The sequence below is a fragment of the Condylura cristata genome, unplaced genomic scaffold (assembly GCF_000260355.1).
Source record: "Condylura cristata isolate star-nosed mole 26May11 unplaced genomic scaffold, ConCri1.0 scaffold00006, whole genome shotgun sequence".
Classification (NCBI taxonomy): Eukaryota; Metazoa; Chordata; class Mammalia; order Eulipotyphla; family Talpidae; genus Condylura; species Condylura cristata.
The window spans coordinates 42,804,305-42,824,610 of record NW_004567107.1 but is presented as its reverse complement, the minus strand read 5'-3'; the positions used below and the strand labels follow the sequence as shown (position 1 = coordinate 42,824,610).

At 37.4% G+C, this 20,306-nt stretch overlaps 1 protein-coding gene across 1 annotated transcript in view; it reads left to right on the top strand.

Annotated features, from left to right (window-relative positions):
- The window catches only part of SPATA6L (spermatogenesis associated 6-like), a 41,707-nt gene that overhangs the window by 10,637 nt on the left and 10,764 nt on the right, over positions 1-20,306 (top strand). Inside the window, exons 3-4 of the mRNA XM_004677637.2 lie at positions 16,155-16,232; positions 18,567-18,794. Coding sequence (XP_004677694.1) covers positions 16,155-16,232; positions 18,567-18,794 — 306 coding nt within the window. The remainder of the gene's footprint in view (positions 1-16,154; positions 16,233-18,566; positions 18,795-20,306) is intronic.

The following is a 20,306-nucleotide window of genomic DNA, read 5'->3' as shown; positions in this document are numbered from 1 at the left end:
ATTATACTGATTCTCCCTATCCTTGACATTGGGATGTGCCTCCATCTCCTGATGTCACTATCCGATTCCAATGAAAATGTCATCTTGTTCTCATTGTATAGATTCTTCATTTTTTTAGTTTGGTTAATTCTGTGGTATTTGAATCTTTTGGAAGCAATGATAAACGAACTCATTTTTTACATTTCTTTTTAAGTGTATGTCATTGTTTTAGTATGTTTATAAGTTTGTACAACCATCACTGCTGTCTAGCTCCAGGACATTTTTACTACCTCAAAAGGGAATCCCATGTTCATCAGTATGAATGAATTTCCCATTTCTGCCTTCTCCCAGCCCCTGATGTAGCTCTATAAATTCACCTATTTTGGACATTGGATTTTTTGAAATCAGATATGTGGCCTTTTGAATCTAGCTTCTTTCATCTCACATGTTTTCAAGGTTTATCCATGTTGTAGACTTATTTCATTCCTTTTTATGTCAGAATAATATTCTTTAATATGAATAGACCACATTCTCTTTTTCCACTTATCAGTTGATGGGATATTTTGATTGTTTCTAATCTTTGGATATTATGAAATATTGCTGTGAACATTAGTGTACAAGTTATCAGACCTCTTAGATTTATACATAGCAGTGAAATTGCTGAATCATGTGGTATTTCTGTTCAACTTTTTAAGAAACTGCAAAACTGTGCTTAGTTTTTACATTTTTAAATGATTAGGGAAAATTTTTAAAAGATGGATGTTGAGTGACATATTAAAATCATATGACATTTCAATTTTATTGTCCATAAAGTTTTAGTGAAACACAGCCATGTTCATTCACCCACATACTGTAATAATTGCTTTCATACTGCAGTGACACAGTTGAGTAGTATTGACCAAATGACCTTCAAATCCTAAGATATTTACTATTTGACCTTTCCTGCAATAGTTTGAACCCAGTGCTAGATGTGGTATTTAGGAGACAACTCTTCTGTGTGCTTTGCTTGCTTACATATGATTTGTACAACCTTAAATTTAAAAGTTACTTATTCAAATTTTTCATTTTCCCATATTATGTTTTGTTTGCTTTTCTTCTGTATAATGTGCCTGTCAGTGTCCTTTGATTACTTGTGAAGTAATGCTTTGATATCAGCATTGCATTCTAATATAAATTATTTTAACCAAATTTTTAATTAATCATGTTCAATGCATGTATATATTTATCCTACAAAGTAATTGCATAATTTTGATATTTTATTGTGAACTTTTCATTTTTCTAAGAAGGCATGGGAGAAGGAAGGTGCTTTTGTAGCTGCCTCAATTAAAGCAGAGTGGCTGTGGACACTCTTATACAGGACATGGCCATGCCTGCTGTGGAGGTCCCTGGAGCAGGTCAAGGGTGCACAGGGGTGTGGAGTGAACCCAGGAGTCTGTAGCCCTTTCTTCTGGCTCTTGGTTCATTGACTAAAGTAGGTCCTGAAAACAGACAAAAACCCCATTCTTTGAGGATCTTGGTACAGAAAACTCTTACATGTTATTGTTTTCTTAGATAGACAGAACAGGGAAGATCAGGGATGTCTTCTAGCTACACTCAGAAATTCTGAGTTTTTTTAAAAAAAGATTTATTTATTTATGCATACAGAACTGGGGTACAAGCCAGAGGTGAAGGGGCAGTGAGAGCATTCACCAGAGACAGAGTGGGGAGCAGAACAGGCTGAGTGACAAAGTACACTGCTGAGAGGAGCAGCCGGCAGGTGGGTCAGGATAGATCTTCCTACCATGTGGATCACCTCTGGGGCTGCGGATGGACCTGGCATTGAAGCAGCTGCTGCTGGCTTATAGTGCTGCATCCTATCTCGTTGCGCCACAACGGAGGGCTCAATTCTGAGTATTTTTTAGCATAAACATGACAAAATGAAATCAGGACATTGAGTTTTAGTTCAGTAAGTTTTTTTTCTTATTTGACCCAGTTTTTTTTTTTTTAAGATTTATTTATTTGTTCATACAGAACTGGGGTACAGGCCAGAGGCTCAGGGGCAGCGAGAGGCTTCACCAGAGACAAAGTGGGGAGCAGAACAGGCAGATCTATGAAATACACTGCTGAGGGGAGCAGCGGGAGGGTCAGGAGAGGTCTGCCACGCCATGTGGTCACCTCCGGGGCAGGCGGGAATCGAACTCATGTGGAAGTGGCTTTAGCTTCTCAGTGCTGTGCTTTAACCCGCTACGCCACCAGGCAGAGCCTTGACCCAAGTTTTATGTTCAAACATACACCACCGTTAATAGGCAAGTTATATTTTAGGGTGCATTAAAATATAAAGAGGCCCATTTGTTTATTTAATATACGTGAATTTTTAGTTACCTAGTGCCTAAAATTCTCATTGTAAAAATTTGAAATAACACAAAATTATATAAAATAAGAAGTCAGGGCCCTCCCTGGTGGCGCAGCAGGTTAGCACTAAGAAGTTAAAGGCACTTCATCATGAGTTCAATCCCCAGCCCTGGAGATGACCCACATGGCGCAGCAGACCTCTCCTGACCCTCCCACTGCTCCCCTCAGCAGTGTATTTCATCAGTTGGCCTGTTCTGCTTCCCACTCTGTCTCTGGTGAATTCTCTCACTGCCTCTGCTCCTCTGGCCAGTACCCCAGTTCTGTATGCATAAATAAATAAATCTTAAAAAAAAGTCAAAACCCATATTCATCATTAACTCCCAACAGATAATTACTATTAATGATTTGTTGTGTATCTTTTTAGATCTTTTAAAATGCATTGCATATATATTGTATATTTTAGTATATTCAGCCAAGCCTAAAACGTATACATACATACATACATATATCAGTATATGTATATATACACTAAATATATCTAGTGTTAGGTTACATATGTTTGTTATAACATTGTTGAATATATATGTTATAGAACTTGCTTTTTAAAATTCAGGATATCCTAGACTGTCATGTTTTTCACATAAAAAAATCTTCTGTGAGAAGATTGGAAGAATTGCTTAAAGCCACGATGATTGGAGAATACTGAAACTTGGTTTCTGTGCCCACCTGTTATAAATTGGAAATTAATCAACTACAAAATTTAGGTTTTTGTTAGATTTGATTTCCTTTTGTCTATAGTCCTTCAATTTCAATGGAATTTAATTTGAATTGCTCTAAGTAAAAAGTTTACTCAGCTTCAGATGCATTACAAATTGATCTATTATTTTATGTAAGATGTGTTTGAGGGTGTACTTAGAACTTTCCTTGCACTGTGCCACTTCCTAATACCATGCTGGTGGCACCAAGTACAGAGTAGGTGGTGAACCCTCTTGATCTTCTCATTCTGATACTAGATAATAACAAATAAAAAATAATTTGCTTCAAGTCTCATCTGGACTGTGGGGTCACATAGGCCACATTGCAGTTCTAGGGATCAGTTCTTCACTGGGTGAATTGTTGCCTTTATATATTGCTTTGTTTTGGCTTTTTGGGAACATTGCTTTCAAACACACATAACAGAGAGACATATTATACCATTAAGTTCCTCAGATTTACATATGACTTTATTGCTATTGAATGAAGAAAAGTGGAATCCACTTGTTTTAGAAGCAGCAAGATTCCCCTGTTCTTCACTTTACATGTGGGAAAAAGCTAATGGACACAGGGGGGCAGCCTAATCCTGCTTGACATTGTGGTACTTTTTTTTTTTTTTTTAAGCCTCCTAAACAAAACCCTTACTTTAGAATAAGTCATGCATATTCAGTGCAGCTATAGAAATCCTGTTCTGGTAGGTCCCTATTCCCTGAATTAGAGCTTGGTTTTATACTCTGATAGTGATACTTAGGCAGCTGCAAGGAAAGCACTCCAGCCTCAGATGATCTGGCTTGGAATCCTTCCTTTCCAGGTGGCATCATGACAAGTGTCTTCATCTCTCAAATCTTCAGTTTTCATATCTGTAAAGAGGGAATCAGATGGGCCCCCTTATCAGGAAACAAGCTATCCATTCTGATATGCTTTACTAATATCAGATATTTCTTGAATTAATATTGTTATTAGTATTGTTCTTTTTCTTGAAGTCTCATTTGTTTCCTTTTGGAAAAATTGTCACTGATGGCACCATTAACCTATTAAGAACATGGAGTTTTTTCTTACATTTCATTTGGCTTGTAAGCTTGCTCATCTTGTGTGCTTATTATTTATAACTCATACTCTTGCTGTCACATCCCCTTGGTGTGCTGACATTTTCATGCTGGACTTTCAGAAAATGACCAAACCAGAGAGACAGTATTGAGAAGCTTCCCAGTCTTCTGCTTTTTTTCTGAATACTGTTTCAGTCTCTTTTTATCCCTGTGATTCCAAGGAGAGGGAGTGAACTCACCTATAATTTTCTGACTTCTTTTTAATTCTTGCTAAATAAAGAGTAATTTAATAAATATGTAAAGAGTAAATGAGAACTGGCCAAAAACATTTGAAGGCAAAGCATATGTGTAGAGCATCATATTATACATAGTACTTGTTTTCAGTAGGAACACAGGTTTTCAGTGATGTTCATAGTGGTCCCAGAGTAGAGGGATCCTGCAGGGCTTGTGTCATGATAATGACAGGGAATGTCAGTCACTGGACACTTTCACATGTTTTTGTCACTTGTCATCTTAAAAGACCTTATGTAATTTGCTCAAGGCCACATAAGGTCCTAGTAACTAGGAAAGCAAGGAATTGAACCAGATGTGCCAGAACCTAAAAACTGAGTTCTTAAACACTGTACTATAGTTTCAGTATAGCTACAGGTAGCTATATTTTATTGCTAGTGATGAGTGAGGAAATTGTCCCACCATTTCCCATTTTCAGGTTGCACTTCTAAGATCCCTGAGTAGCTAAAATTTGTCTCAAGCTTGTAAAGTTGGGGAGGTCATAACCATCACAGGGTACATTTTAAAAGGAATATTGATGAAAAAGGAGGTCTGAATGAGACTAACTGATGAAATACTAGATTGAACTTGGAATTCCACCCATTTCCCCACCTTTCTTTTTATTGTCCCTTAAAAAGAAATATTGCAATAACATTGGTTTACATAGTTGTGTATCACCACTTTTAGAATGTATGTTTGTTTGTACAGCTGCAGGAGTAGTATAACTGTTTGATTGTATACTCTAAGCTCTAGGAGGGCAGAAATTGTTTTCATCTTGTTTGCTAGCATACAGCCAAACCCTGGACTCTAGACTTGGTTCTCAAATCATAGCTCCTGAATGTGTGAAAATAAATTGAGTATGAACTAATGATAAGAATTGGGAAAGATTTTAGAGAACATAGTCTGTCTTATTTTTTTCCCCCATAGTTGTGGAAAATGAGACTCAAAGAAGGTAAATGGTTATTGAATGGCTAATAGGAAGGCACTTTTACATTATCTCATTTTAATCTTATGTTTGTTCATTCATTCAAGATTTGGTTTGTTTCACAGGCTTGGGGCAGGGTCTAGGATGCTGACTTTACATTTCTTTTTAGAACATCATTAAAGTTGTCTTGGTTGAGCTCTAGACTGGTTTAACTACCCTGAGCTCACACCTGTCTAGTGATAGTCCTGCTAGAAATATAATAATGAGCAAAACAGAGTCACTATTTTCATGGAGCATCCATGGAAGCAGATAATAAATTAACTCATGAACAAAAATATCATTAGTGGTTATGATCAGATTAAAAGTAAAATGGGGGGATGTGATTGGGAGTGTCAGACTCCATTAGGTCCAGTGGTTCTGGTTAAGTGATGTTTAAACCAAGATCTGTCACTTGATAGGAGGGAACCAGTCATGCAGAAATCTGGGGAAGGAACATAAAAAGGAGAGGAAACGTAGTACAAACCTCTAACATAGAGGCAAAATGATGCATGTGAGAGACAGTAAGAAAGGTCACAGGGATGCCAAAGAATGTTTGAGGAGCAGAGCTGGAGTAATAAAGTAGGAGACGTAATTAGAGGCCTGATAATAGGGAGTCTTGAGGTCTCTCTTAGATCTTATTCTTTTTATTTATTTATTTTAAAATTTCCTTTTTTCTGTACATTTTACATCCATTGTTCATTTTTGTACAATATTTGCTTTCTCCTTTCAGGTGTAGTCCCCATAAAATTCCCACCATCTATTCACCAGTGCACCATCACCATAGTATCTTATGCTCTTCTCTCCCCTGTTTTGACCCCTCTCTCTTCCCTGCAGAAATTAACCTGTTAATTTTATTTTTTTATTTATTATTTTTTTACTGACCCCTTATTTGGTCTCCCTATATTCCCCTTATAAGTGAATAGATCTTATTCTTACATGATAGGAAGATTATTGGAAATTTTATGCAGGCAGAAGCCACAATTCAATATATATATTTAACATTAGTGTGTGTAAAATAGATTTGAGTGCAGGAACAATGGAAGTAAGGAGACCAGTTTAGGGAGGAAAAGAGGTCTTGGGGAAAGTAGTCTGGGAGAGGGGACCTTTGACCAGGGTAATGATTTTAACGGTGGAGAGAAGAGCACATATTTTAGAGTTATTTTGGGTACAGACACTTTTTGGAGATAGAAATGCTAATGTATTGATATAGGAGGTAAAAGAGTGAACTAAAAGATAACTAGATTAGTTTGAATATCTGATATAGCTCCTATGATGGAAAAGTAAGAGGGAGCTATTCATGGAAAAAATTCAAAAATTCTATTTTGGAGCTGTTATGGTGGTGATACTATAAGGCATTTCAGATAAAACTTGAAAGGTGAGTAAGATCTCAACAGGATGAGAAGGGACAAAGGATACTTTGGAAGAAATAGCATAAACTGAGGAAGTATGATGCAGAAAAGGGAAGAGATAGACCTTCAGCCCAATGTACTGGAACACATCTGAGAGGGGAAGACTGGGAAGAAATGATAACCTGAGAAATAGAAAGTTTTTTGCACTTTGATTGTTCATGAACCCCCTTTGAGAAGTGGAACAATTTGGAAGAAATGAGCCCATCATATTATTAGCTATAAGGGCAGTTATTTTCTACAGTCAGTATACCAAAAATAAAACCCTCATCAGTGTTCTCACAATAAAATGGCAGCCTCCAAACAGTGACTACAGTTACTTTTTGATGGTGCCCTGTTGCTCTGTATAGACATAACTCTCAGTTGAAACCATTTGTACACTTCCTGCTGTTTAGTCCAGGAAGACTATTGGCAGCTTCTCTACCCTTCAGCTTAGTGAGTGTCAGACCCAAGATCTTTTGGTAATGAGTGCTGTCAGGCATCCCTTTATTTTACACTGAAGTAATATTCATAGTTAATATAACTAACTTATACAAATCACTACAAAGTAGAAATATAATATTCCAGTCACAATATAAAGGAGAACTACAAAGATAATGACTTAAAATAAAACAATAGGTATGTCATTATGTGAGTGTTGAGCATTATATTTTGCAGGTATCCCTACTTTCACTTTCATGAAAGATCTACATTCATAACCTATTTTGCTAACTGAAAGAAACCCCCAGAAGAATTTTTGCTTTTGTGATGAAAAGCAAAAATAGCTCAGTGTTTGTTTTGCAGCAGCTGTTCTAGAGGCAGCACGCTCCCTGAGCAGTGAGAGTGGCCAGCGGAGCTTCCTCCCTGGGAACTACTTCATACAGGCTGTATGTTTATCATATCACTCTTGCTTTTGCAATGTTAGTATCATTTTAGGTTGTATATGTTATTTGGTATGTTTTGGTCATTTCTTGAGCAGTTCTGGGAAAGTGAAAAAGTCTGTGTTTATAGGTAAAGGGTAGGCTGCAAACTCAGCCTAAAAGTTTCTCACCTGAAAGAGTGTCTGGTAAGACATTAGATAGTGTGTCTCTCTTTTTTAAATTTATTTTTTATTGAGGTAACATGGTGATACTGTATCTGATTTAGGGGAGAAAGGTCACACCTGCTCAGTTGTAGGTCACCATACCACACCCACCACCAAAGCACTACAGGCCTTTACCTTACACCACTGGGCCCTTCCCTGCTTTGTTCTTCCTTTACCTTCTCCCCTTCTTTCTCTAGTAGTCTTAATTATGCAATCAGATTTCTAGGGTTTGTTTTGGTTTAGTTTTGTCTGTTCCTTTGTTTTGTTTTTCTATGATCCACATGAGTGAAATCATCTCATATTTTTCTTTTTCCTTGGTGCATGAATATTTAAGAACCAGAGAATGCCCAAGTTCCTTTGCTTTCCATGCATGAAATGTTTCTACCAAGTTTGGAAATGTCCCTGGGATTGGTACCAGCACTGCTGAGAACCTTAGCCCTGGCTGTTCTCAGGGCCTTTGGGACACTAACACGCCTGCATCCCAGAACACAATGATCACCGGCCCAAACGTAGACTGCATGAACAGGACATTGTCTGCCTTATTTCTGTTTTGTCCCTGGGGCCTTGCCCAAGTCATATCCCTGGAAAACATTTGTTGAAGGAAAAGATGGATGGATGATGGATAGATTTTCCTCTTTGTTCTATTTTGTGGAATAACACTTTAAATAGTTCTTTTTTTTTAAAAAAAGATTTATTTATGCATACAGAACAGGGGTACATGCCAGAGGTGCAGGGGTGATGAGAGGTCTCACAGAGACATAGGGGGAGAAGAACAAGAAGATTGATGAAGTACACTGCTGAGGAGAGCAAGAAAGGAGAGGTCTGCTGCACCATGTAGGTCACCTCCAGGGCCAGGGATCTAACTTGCACTGAAGCTGCTGTGGCTAGCTTGCAGTGCTTTGCTTTAAGCCATTGTGCCACCAGGGAGGGCCCTAAATAGTTGTTGTTTCCTCTGTTGTGACTGGGGAAGGCTTTTAAAAACTGTCTTTGAGATAAAAATTAGTAGGAGTCATCTGCCTCTTGATTAACAGGTGCTATGATTCCAGTATCTATTTTTATCTGAGCCAACTCTATTTAAGCTTTTATTTTTTTAAACTCTGGGAGATGTAGTACATCATTTTTCAGAGTGTTTATCCACTTACATCTTTTCCTCTTTCTTTCTAGTGTGGGAAGAGTTGGCATACTATGAAGAAAACACACGGGACTTCCTTTTTCCAGAGCCTAGGCTGACAACCCCACACCCTGGACTGTATAGGGAGGTGCTCATGAAGACAGTTGCAGGATTTCCAGTAAGTGATGCTGCCCAGCTGGAGTTTTGTTGGGAGAGAAATTTTGGGGTCCTGAACATTTTGTTCCTGATAGGGCTTGCTTTTAGGGAGGTCACTTCATCTTGGTTCACAACCACTGGTAGTCTGTGTAGCTGTCCTGTTTAGATACCCCTTGAAGTACCAAGTTTTACTCATTCCCACAATTGATCTACAAGGTGGAAGTCTTAGCTCATCAGGCAGAATCTGCTGTCTTCACACTGTTCCATAGTTAGTAAAGGGTCTCTAACTGAAAGATTTGATATCACTTTATTTGATCATAGTTTTTGTTTTAGTAGAAACAACAATGAAAAAGAGTAGTTACAATTCTAACTCCTGTTCATTCTGTGCTTTCAGTTTTTCATGTTTTCTTATTTTCTTCATAACTATTCTCAAATCAGCCAAGGCAGGTTATGATCTACATTTCATGGTGGGCGGTTCACAGACTGATATTTTCTGAAGGATCTTAAGAGAAACAGTAGTTATTCAGTTGATGACCTGTTTTGGGAACATTGTTAGAATCAAACTCAAAAGATTCGTTTTGATGTTATCTGTGATGATTTCTGATACTGCAACAACTTTGAAAATTTTCTTGATTTTTATTTTACTGGGTGACCTCTATTTAAAGGGCCACATCTTTAAGTAAAGAAAAAAGCAGACTTAATACTCAATTTTCCTGTTATAACCCCCATGAATTGCTATTATTATTTAATAAAATGTTATTTTCTCTACACTGTTGAGATACTGTGTAGAATAAGAGTATGTAGGACCCATGTTTCCTTGATATTTATGATGACAGTTACTAATTCTATTACTTCAAGTAGCAAAATTAATCAGAATTCCTACTGACTACAACTTTGTGCCTTTCATAATCCATAAGGATTTGGTTTATATCCTGACACCATTTTTTTCCCCTTAAAGATATTCTTTGTATATCACTTATATCCATGGCATTTGATGATACTTTCCGTTATTATTTTGAGTTAACAGGATATTGCTCTTAAGCTCAAAGAAGATGAAAACTGATGAGAAGAGAGTGGGAGATACTTTTTATATTAACTTTGGTTTGCTCAAATTCTCTATTAAATAAAACCATGTGTAAACATTGGACTGGTATTCAGCTAAGTATCAAGACAAAGAGAAACACACTTTATTACATTTTTCCAAATGTTGCCACTGTTTAACTTTATGGGCATAGGACATTGTATTTATAGTTATTTATTAACACAGGCAATCATCAGTGAAAGAAATTTAAAAGTGTGAGGAAAGAATGACTTGCATTAGACATAAAGTGGCAATTCTTTCAAGGAAGTTATTCAAACTATTTTACTTTGTTTTTTTAATGATATGTCATTATTTTACATCCTTGCTTGTTTTTCTACAAAGTGGGATTTTTTCCCCCACAAACTGTATTGTAAACAATTTTTAAAAAGCTCAATTTCTCTAAAATGTTCTACAAAGCAAAATTAAATCAATTGCTGAAGTTTTCATAGTAGCTGACAATCATTGTGTGCTCATGATAAACTGTGCTGAGTTTATCATATGGATTATTTTACACAGTCCTCCGTAATCTGAAGCGACTCATTCTTTTCCTCATTTGATGGGGAAGCTGGTGAAGGGAATTTAAGAAATGTATTTAAAGTCTCAAAGCCCATGAGTGAGGTAGCAGAGATGATTGTGTTAACCTTAGGACTTAAGAGTTTACACTTTTGGTCACTGCATGGTGTTAATTCTCTCATATGTATTTCACTCCATGTCCAGTTTCATTTATTTATTTATTCATTCATAGAAAAACTGGGGTGTAGGCCAGAGATTTGGTGTGTGAATGTGTGTGTGTATGTGTGTGAGGGGGTGGAGGGAGATTTACCAGAGACAGAGTGAGGAGCAGAACAGGCAGATTTATTGAAATACACTACTGAGGGGAGCAGCGGGTGAGACAGGAGAGGTCTGCTGTGCCAATGTGGGTCAGCTCCCTAGTTTGGGATTGAACTCAGGTCTTAGTGGTGATAATGGTGAGTCTTAACCTCTAGACCACCAAGGAGGCCCTTTGTCCAGTTTCTCTTCATTAATATTATAGGAACTGGGAGTGAATTACATGTACAAGTCAGGCAAACTATTTGTTTTATTTATTTTTCTTGATTAATTCATAAGAATGGATATATTTCCTTCACTAAAATATGACTTTTTCTTTATATTTCCATATTTTGTTTTATTTTGCTGGATACAGTAAACATCCCCACTCTCTCCCCACTTCCCCTGGCCCCCTTTTTCATGCTGAGGTCAAGACCTTTCTTTTTGGGGAATGTAATTTGTTTTCTTGTTAGGTAGAGACTAAATTTATAAGGGAAGCAGAAAGAATATTATCTTTTAAAATTAACTTCTTAATTTCATTTTTTCTTGCAATGATTGCAGAAAAATCTTACTATTAAATTTATTTATTGATGTAAACACTGTCACCATCATCTCATTGCTAAGGAGAGCGGGCAAGATAGAACCTGTAAATTTCAACTCTAAACTATTGCTAGATCAGCACTGTCATGAAAAAGCAAAAACATCCTCTTTATTGTCTGTCAGTCATTGGCAGGAGTGAAGGTTATATAAAAAGCTTGACAAGTATGTGTTACAGGGTGTGGATTCTAACTGATAAGCTACCCCACCCTCTATCTAGGCAAAGTGGATCAGAATTTGAAGTCCAACTAGGCAGTTGTATAGTGGCTAAGTATGGACTCAGATTGTCTGGGTTTAATCCCAGTTTTGTAAATCACTGACTGTGTGGTTTTGGGTCAGTTACTTAATCTCCATGTGCCTTCATTTCCTCATGAACTGGGGCTGATAATAGCACTTTACCTATAGGGTATGTGAGGGTTAGGTGAAGTAATTTAGTGTTAATACTTTGCATGTATCTGGCATACAGTTCTATATAGTAAATGTGAGCTTTTGTATATTATTATGCAGCTCTTTAGGGCTTAATGCCGCTCCCCTATAAACAATGAGAGGACAGCACAAGTTTGTGATTCAAGGCTGCAGGGGATCAGAAACTTGGTCTTGAGGATTTGAGATCCCACCAGCAGTACTGTGAACCCTGAATCTCCCCCTACTCTTTCTTCTGGTGGGCAGTCTAGATAACAGGAAATGAGTCTGAGCTTCTTATGTCAAAGTACATTCTTTATGAAATGCTGCTTGGATTAATTTACTCTGTCAATCAACTGGGCTATGTGTTTATAAATCCCAAAATGTTTCTTGAGTCACAAGTTCAGCTCTAACACTCTTATGGTCATACTGTACATTTAATAGAAAATAAAAAAATAAAAGGAGCTGATGATGTAGGTTGTACCTGTAAGAACTTGTTCTGTAGACAAGATGAATGCACAGGAGTGAACATACAAAGGAAATAAGCTGATGAATGCCCTCCTACCTCCCCCAAAGGTAGCATGAGGTAATAGAAAGATGGGCTTTTCTGCCCAATAGAATTTCAAATCCTGGCTCTACTGATCCCCAGCTGTGTGACATTGAATAGATTAACTTCCTTTAGTCTTTTCCTTCACACATGAAATGGGGATGGAATTTTTTATTATGTAAATTGTGTGAGAATAAACAAGATAACACATGCAGTGCATGTCAGTCTCCTTTCTCACTAGGGCTTCAGCAAATCCTTCTTGGAAACACTTTTGGAGTATGTTAAATAGATCACTATGAAATATGAGAGAATGGAGGGAGAAATCACTGTGAATATGCCTGGAGGAGGTAGGGTGAGGCCAGGTTTTCAGAGACAAGATTTGAATAGGAAAAGAAGAAAGGGAAGTCACCTCTATCCAACCCTCACGTACATCCCTCCAGGACAAGGAATACTTGACTAGGTAGAGTTTTCCTGGGGAGAAGAGAGCAGAGGGTCTTGCATCAGAGTTGATGGGGTCAGTTGGAGACAGTATAACTTAATCAATCCAGTTCCTGTATCTGTTTAGACCTTTACAAGCCATGTGACCTTGGCAAAGCTGCTTTATGTCTTTTGAAACCTCAAGGTTTTTAAAAGAAAAATACTTATATTTTAAAAAATGGAACAGCAGGGGGAGGGAAGTGCACTGGACTATGGTGATGGCACATGGGTGACTTGGTGATGGGAAACCCAAGGGGATTGCAACTGAGATGGAAAAATGCACAAAAATATGTAAAAAGAAATTATTATAAAATAAAAAAAATAAATTAGGCACAAAATATGAAAAAAAAAAGACTTCATAGTTGTTGGGAGTGACCAAAGATTTACTGACAATGACTGAATTAGGGCGGTAAAGAATTGAGCCTTGCATCCAACTTGACAAAGTGGTAGTAAACTGACCTTGAGATCCTGGATGGGACTAGCTGAAGGTGACAGCCAACTGGGCCTCACATCAAAGACACAGCGACGAGTCACCCCTTTGGAATCTGAGTTTAGAATCTATATGAGACCCTTCCCCCTTATTGGGTTGGCAGTAGCTGCGGACCCAACCCTAGGGGCTCCATCTCAGCTGCTGTCTGGGAGCAATAAACTCTGCTTGCTCGGCCTTTCTGCCTCCTGTCTTCCTTTCTTGCGGCCGTTCACAGTAGATTTAACTTTTTCTGATGCACTGTTCTATGAATTTTAGCACATGTATATTTGTGACACTACCACCACAATCAATTTCATCATCCTCTAAGTCTTCTTCATGTAATTCCTTTATAGGCACATCAACCCCCTTATTCCAACTACCAATCTATTCTTCATCACTATTGTTTTGTCTTTTTGAGGTTGTCATATAAATGGAATTGTTACAGGACACCAAATCTGTTACAGGGAGAGGGGCACCACTGAAGCCCCAAACCTGCTTGCTTTAAGTGGGTTCTGCCATCCGCCGCAACAAGACAAAACATATAAAACTTTAATGAAAGGGGACTTTAATGCAGTGAATATACAATATGGAACACAAGGAATATAGCTTCTAAATCAAACATCTGAAGTTGCCCATCCCCTCGTGGGCAAAAGTCAACCCAAAGGGGTTGGTCCAAAGCAAGGCCAGAAAGCCCACCACTAGACTAAAGCACCTTCTGGCCGGGACAGGTGGAAAATGGTCAGAAATGGTCAGACAAATCTGGGAGGAAAAGAGCAAAATCAAAATCAATATATACACTGCCATAGTCTCCTCCCTATCGGTATCTCACCCACATCTGCCTTAACCAGTTCAGGGTCAGGAAACAAGCACAGTTTCTTCATCACATGCTTGCTGCTCCATGTGGCTTCCTCAGGTCTCTTTCTTGTTCTCCACCCAGCTTCCTTCTTTTCTTCTCTTTCTCTGCTTAGCTCCACCCTCCTTCTGGGTGGGGCAGGGAACCTGGAACTTCTCTTTTCATAGGGACCACCCTGTTACAGAATCATACAAGCTTTAATCTTTTGAGACTCCCATCTTTTGTGTGGAACAGTGAAGTTGTGAGGTTCAGTAGTTATTTCCTTGCTGTTACTTAGTAGATTCCATTATATAGATACACTGTGGTCTATTTACCCAGGAAGAATAGTTATGATGACAATAATTGTAAATGCCTTATAAGATTTTCAGAATTAAGTAGGATAAGGTTTTTTGTTGCACAATATTTTAGTCTATAGAATTAGATGTGTCATCAGTGAAACAAAGAGTTTTATACTTAAACCCAGCTGGCAAGGAAGACACTATGATCATAGAGGTGCTTTTCCTCAGCAAGGCTTACCCTTTGCACACCAGATGTGCTGACCATTGAGATCTCCCTAAGTGTGGTAAACTGAACTGCATAATTTGTGTTAGTGGATAATTGTATTCATGGTTTTCCCAGGTATTTTCTTAGAAATAGAAGTCCAAAAAATAATGAGGTTTGGAAATTGATCTAATGAACAAAATATTTGGTATGAAATATTAAGCAAGTTTTTCAAAGCAAGTAGGTAGGGAAAGAGAACCTCTTCTCCTTATGTGATCTCATGCAATTCTGTGATTCAATATGGAGTAGTTAACTGCATTAACAGTAGTGCTAGAATGCCTGAGTTCAATTCCCAACTCTGTCATTACTAACTGGAGAGGTTAGTTAAAACCTTTTAGTACCCTAGTTTACTCATCTACAAAGCAGAGATATTTTGAAGACGTACCTCATGGGCTTTTTGTGAGGATTAGATGAATTAACATATTCAAAATACATAGGTCAGTTGGAGGGACGGTTAAAAAACCTTAAAAATCTACCTTTTGGGGCCTCCCTGGTGGGGCAGGAGTAAGAAGCCCTGGTGGTGCAGGGGTTAAAGTCTTAGCACTATCAAGCCATCACCAGCCACCAAGCATGAGTTCAATCCCCTGCCAGGGAGCTGACCCACATGGTGCAGCAGACCTCTCCTGTCTTGCCTGCCGCTTCCTCAGCATTGTATTTCAACAGATCTGCCTGTTCTGCTCCCTACTCTGTCTCTGGTGAATCCTCTTACCTCCCACACCTCTGACCTACACCCCAGTTCTTGTATGCATCAATAAAAAATAAAATCTTAAAAAAATACCCTCTTAACAAGTTTTGTAACTTATTACATATGTAGTATTGTAAATTATATATATTTAATATACATTATGTATTTAATACTGCATAAACTATATATTATATATAGTATTATAAATTATAGTCATATTGCTTATATTGGCTCTTTAGAACTTCTCATTTTACTTAACTCAAACCTTATCCTTTGACCAATATCAACCTATTTCCTGTACCCTACAGCTCCTGGTAACCATCACTCTACTTTATGTGTCAATGAGTTTGTTGGTAGATTCCACAGATAAGTGACTTGTTTCACTTAACATAATGTCTTCTAGTTTCTTCCTTGTTGCAAAGGGCATATTTTATTTCTTTTTTAAAGGCTGAATAACATTTCATTCTCTATCCTGTATATTTTAGATAATGTGTGTGGATTATGCCAATCAAAAAAAAAAGAACAATTAAGTTTTTATATATTTCAAGTTAGGATGGGGTGGGTAAAGAATCTGTTTCCAGTAACTTTACTTGCTTCCTTTATGTTGTGTATTTTAGGGTATTGCTCCCAAATTAGAGTTTTATACAAGGACAGCCATTAGAGAATGTGCATTTTTGCATGAAGACAGATTTATTGTAAGTATAATCATGAAGCTAGTGATAGAAATGTCAGGAATTTTAGCCCAAAATTAATTTAGATGCAACTGGATGAGTGGAAATCTGGGTACCTACTCCTTGAATTTTTTTATTCATATACGTTTGCTCAAGCTATTACATTAGAATGTGTGTTTGCAATGTATGCACCATATTGTAGTTGTTGGAGCATAGTGTTTCAGAGCTAAGATCCTGAGTTTGACACATAGGTAAGTCAGTTCTTTGTTGTTGCCACTGTTTTATGACATTTGCTCTTGATTTTATGAGCACTATTTCCTTCTTTCCTTTGCTGAAGCCAAAGCTCAGAGTTGTATTTGTGGAGCATCTTTAGAGGCTTGAGACATCCATTAGCACTGCCTCCATTTTACTCTCATCAGCCCTGATTTCTCCTTATTGTCCATAAGTTTGTAACCATGTAAAATCTTTTCTACAACAAAATGACAAATGAGTGAATATAATTTGTAAAGCTTATTTACTTGTCATCCCAAATCTAATTTGGGGTTTTGGGAAAATACTGTGAAAATTGGGCTGTGGGTAAATGGTACTGAATGAGAAGGGTCACCAATCTGCAAATCCATCAATCTCCAGGACATAGTCACTAATAAAATAGGAGAGCAACAGGTACTTTTGAGGAAAGCATTAGCTACTTTTTAATTTTTCTTACCCACTGTTTCCTGCAATCTAATTTATTTGTATGATGATTTTTCAGTCTTTCTTTTTTATTCTGCTATTCTAATTTTTTCTTAACATCTTAATGTAGATCCTTTTTTAAGTATAAACTTAAAAAATGAAATTTTTTTTTACAACAAAAGCATCCCATTTACTTTAGAAAACTATAAAATACAGATAAGCAAAATGGACAAAATACAAATTACCCATCAAGTCTTACATCCAGAGGTGAATATGATTAATTTTTTGAATGTATTCTATATACAAATACAAATTCACTTTTAATTTTAAAATGTTGGGATCAACTACACTGCATATTATTTGGTGACTTATTTTTTCAGTTGGTATAACATGAACATGTGCTCATGTCCTTATGTCCTTATGTATTCTTATGCCTGGCAGTTTTCATTGCTTCATAGTATTCCATTGTATGGATGTACCATAGTTTGTTTGGTCAATCATTTTTGGTGTTTGCTACTTAACAGAAATGTCAGTCATGATCCAGTAAGGAAAACCCACACTTTATTTTAAAAGGAAGACTTAATGTTAAAAAAAAAGAAAAAAGGATATACAAAGGTTAGGAGCCTGACAGGTAAGAGGGAGGAGGAGAATACTGAAGTGACAGAGATAGAAACTGTAGGAAATAGCTTTTACTTTCTAGGGCTGTGGGAGCAAAGAGAACAGACTCTGCTATCAGGAACACAGATGCTTGAGAAAAACACTTCAGAGAAATGGGACCCAGACCTTTGTGTGTGAAGGCCTGCTTTCCTGGTGCTTCCTTAGAAGTTCAGAGGTAGGTTTCTGATAAGTTGGAACTCAGAGTTCTAAAGAAGGACACATTCATTAGGTACCTCAAGAGCTTGGAGGAAGGATCCTATGGGACTAGAGTCAAATTTCTGAGTGCTAGACTATTTGAGAGAAGCACAGTGAGGCTAGTTCTGGCATTATGGGGAGGCTAGATACCAGAAACATTTGTTACTAGTGCAGGCAGAGTAGTTTCTGGGGTGGTACTGACAAGAATAGAATAAAAAACTGGAAGCCAGAGTTTCTTCCTCCTCATCTTGTAGTCTCCCTGTAATGCTTTTTGGTGCTGGAGTCTAATGGAACAGCTGGGAGAACAGAAACTAGGGTCCTATATTCTGCTAACGATCATGAAGTTGAGCTGAGAGGAAATGGTTTACCACCAGTGTACTTGGTTTCTAATTTTTGACTGTTATAAGAATTTTTGTAGCCATATTTAGCCATAATTATTTTCTTTTAATAAATGGTTTGGAGCGAATTGCTGGAACTGAGTATATGATGAAGTCTTACCTTTTCTCTCCCTTTACCCTCCCCCTCTTCTTTTCCTTTTTCCCCTTTTTATGACTGCAGAGTTAGTATCTGACACTTCACACATTTCTCCTAATATGAATAGATCTAACTGTTAAGAACTGAAGTGTATTAGCAAGTTATAATTTTAATGTGATGTTAAGCTGAACTGAAGAAAAACTTAAATGACCTGTCTTAAGTTATTAATTTGTAAACCTGTATGTTCAGTCTTTTTGATTAAAAATAAGGCCAGTTAAATAGTTATATTCTGATTTAATTTTCTCCTCTGGCAAAAATTTAATTTAAAAAATATTGACTTTTTTTTGGTTTTGTTTTCAGGAAGAAAGATATAAGTCACAAAAACCTGTTTATATGTCCTATGGATCAAAGTTCCACATAAAAAATTTAAAGATGAAGCCAAAGGAGAGTTATCTGGACAGACTGCCCCAAGGCATGCAGTCTGGGGCACCCTCCCTTCATTCCACCAGTCGTTTTCTGCAGGACCAGCCAGCTCAGTTGAACCTTAGAAATAATTTCAAAAGCAAACCTCCATTTGTAGTTAGACATGTGAGCCTCAAATTATCTTTCAGAGTCCTTTGGAATGGTGAGGGTATGAATGAGGGTGACATAAAGGGAGGTCAGACCATAAACACAAATGGGTAACACTAAATAAAGAAGGAATTAAAACTGAATAATAACAATAATTATATTAGGTTCATTTCCTAGCGTCATTGTCAGGAAACCCTATAATGATGTCTCCTATAGAAACTGGGTCAGTAACTAGTAGCCATTGCTATTTTTAATTTTTGAAAGTGATTAGTAGAGGGTGATGTCTGCACATGTTAACCTGTCATTATCCTGACGATTCAGTGAACTGACAGGTGTAGAAGATGCGTGACAAAGGCTGGCATATACTCTATATCAATACAAACTAAAGCTTCATCAATTTTAAAGAATACTGCTTGCGTATGCAACCTCTCTTACTGAGGTTGCTTCTCAGCAACCATACTTTAAAGCAGATATGAAACAATACTATCGGCAGGAAGATGCAGTGATATTTGTTACTCAGAATCCTTAACATTATCTTACATTTAGTACTTAGGAAATAGTGGCCAAATTAATCATACCAGTTCTCTTAGTTTAATTTTTTTTCCTTAAAGATTTATTTATTTATTTATACAGAACTGGGGTACAGGCCAGAGATGCGGAGGGTGAGAGGATTCACCAGGAAAAGAGTGGAGAGCAGAACAGGCAGATCGACAAAGTACACTGCTGAGGGGAGCAGCAGGCGGGCAGAAGAGGTCTGCCACGCCATGTGGTCACCTCCGGGGCAGGCGGGAATCGAACTCATGCGGAAGTGGCTTAAGCTTCTTTGTGCTGTGCTTTAAACCGCTGCATCACCAGGGAGGGCCCAGTTTCTTTAATTTATTTTTATTTTGACTTCTAAAAAGTAATTAACTGCAGGCTTGCTGGCATAACTAAAGTATATTTAAAATTTTATTAATTTTTTTGCATTTAAATATCTTTTTATATCCACAAGAACTTTTTTCCCCCACCAAAAATGTAATTATACAGTATATAAAGGTTGGTTTTTAGATATATGTGTATATGTACATACATGTATATATTTCAGCATACTACATTGAAAATATTTCCCATATTATTTTTTATTCTTTACAAATATTAGTCCTCAGTCTAATTCATGACTTATTTTCCAGAATGTTAACTATTGATATATTTTTCAAGTTAACCACTTTATGTTGGGCTAGTGCTTGTGTATTAGACATAAACTCTGAAGTGTGGTTAAGTCCCAAAGTCAAGGTGCTGTTGGGATTACCATATATAAGTCTGCTTATAAGTAGAGTGCGGATGTTTGGTTAGAAGCTACAAAATAGCTTTTTTTCCTTCATGCTTACCTGGATTAAAAATGTGCATCAAAAACCTAGCTTCAGGGCCCTCCCTGGTGGCGCAGTGGGTTAAAGCACTGCACTGAGAAACTAAAGCCAATTCCGCATGAGTTCGATCCCCGCCCACCCCGGAGGTGACCACATGGCGAGGCAGACCTCTCCTGACCCGCCC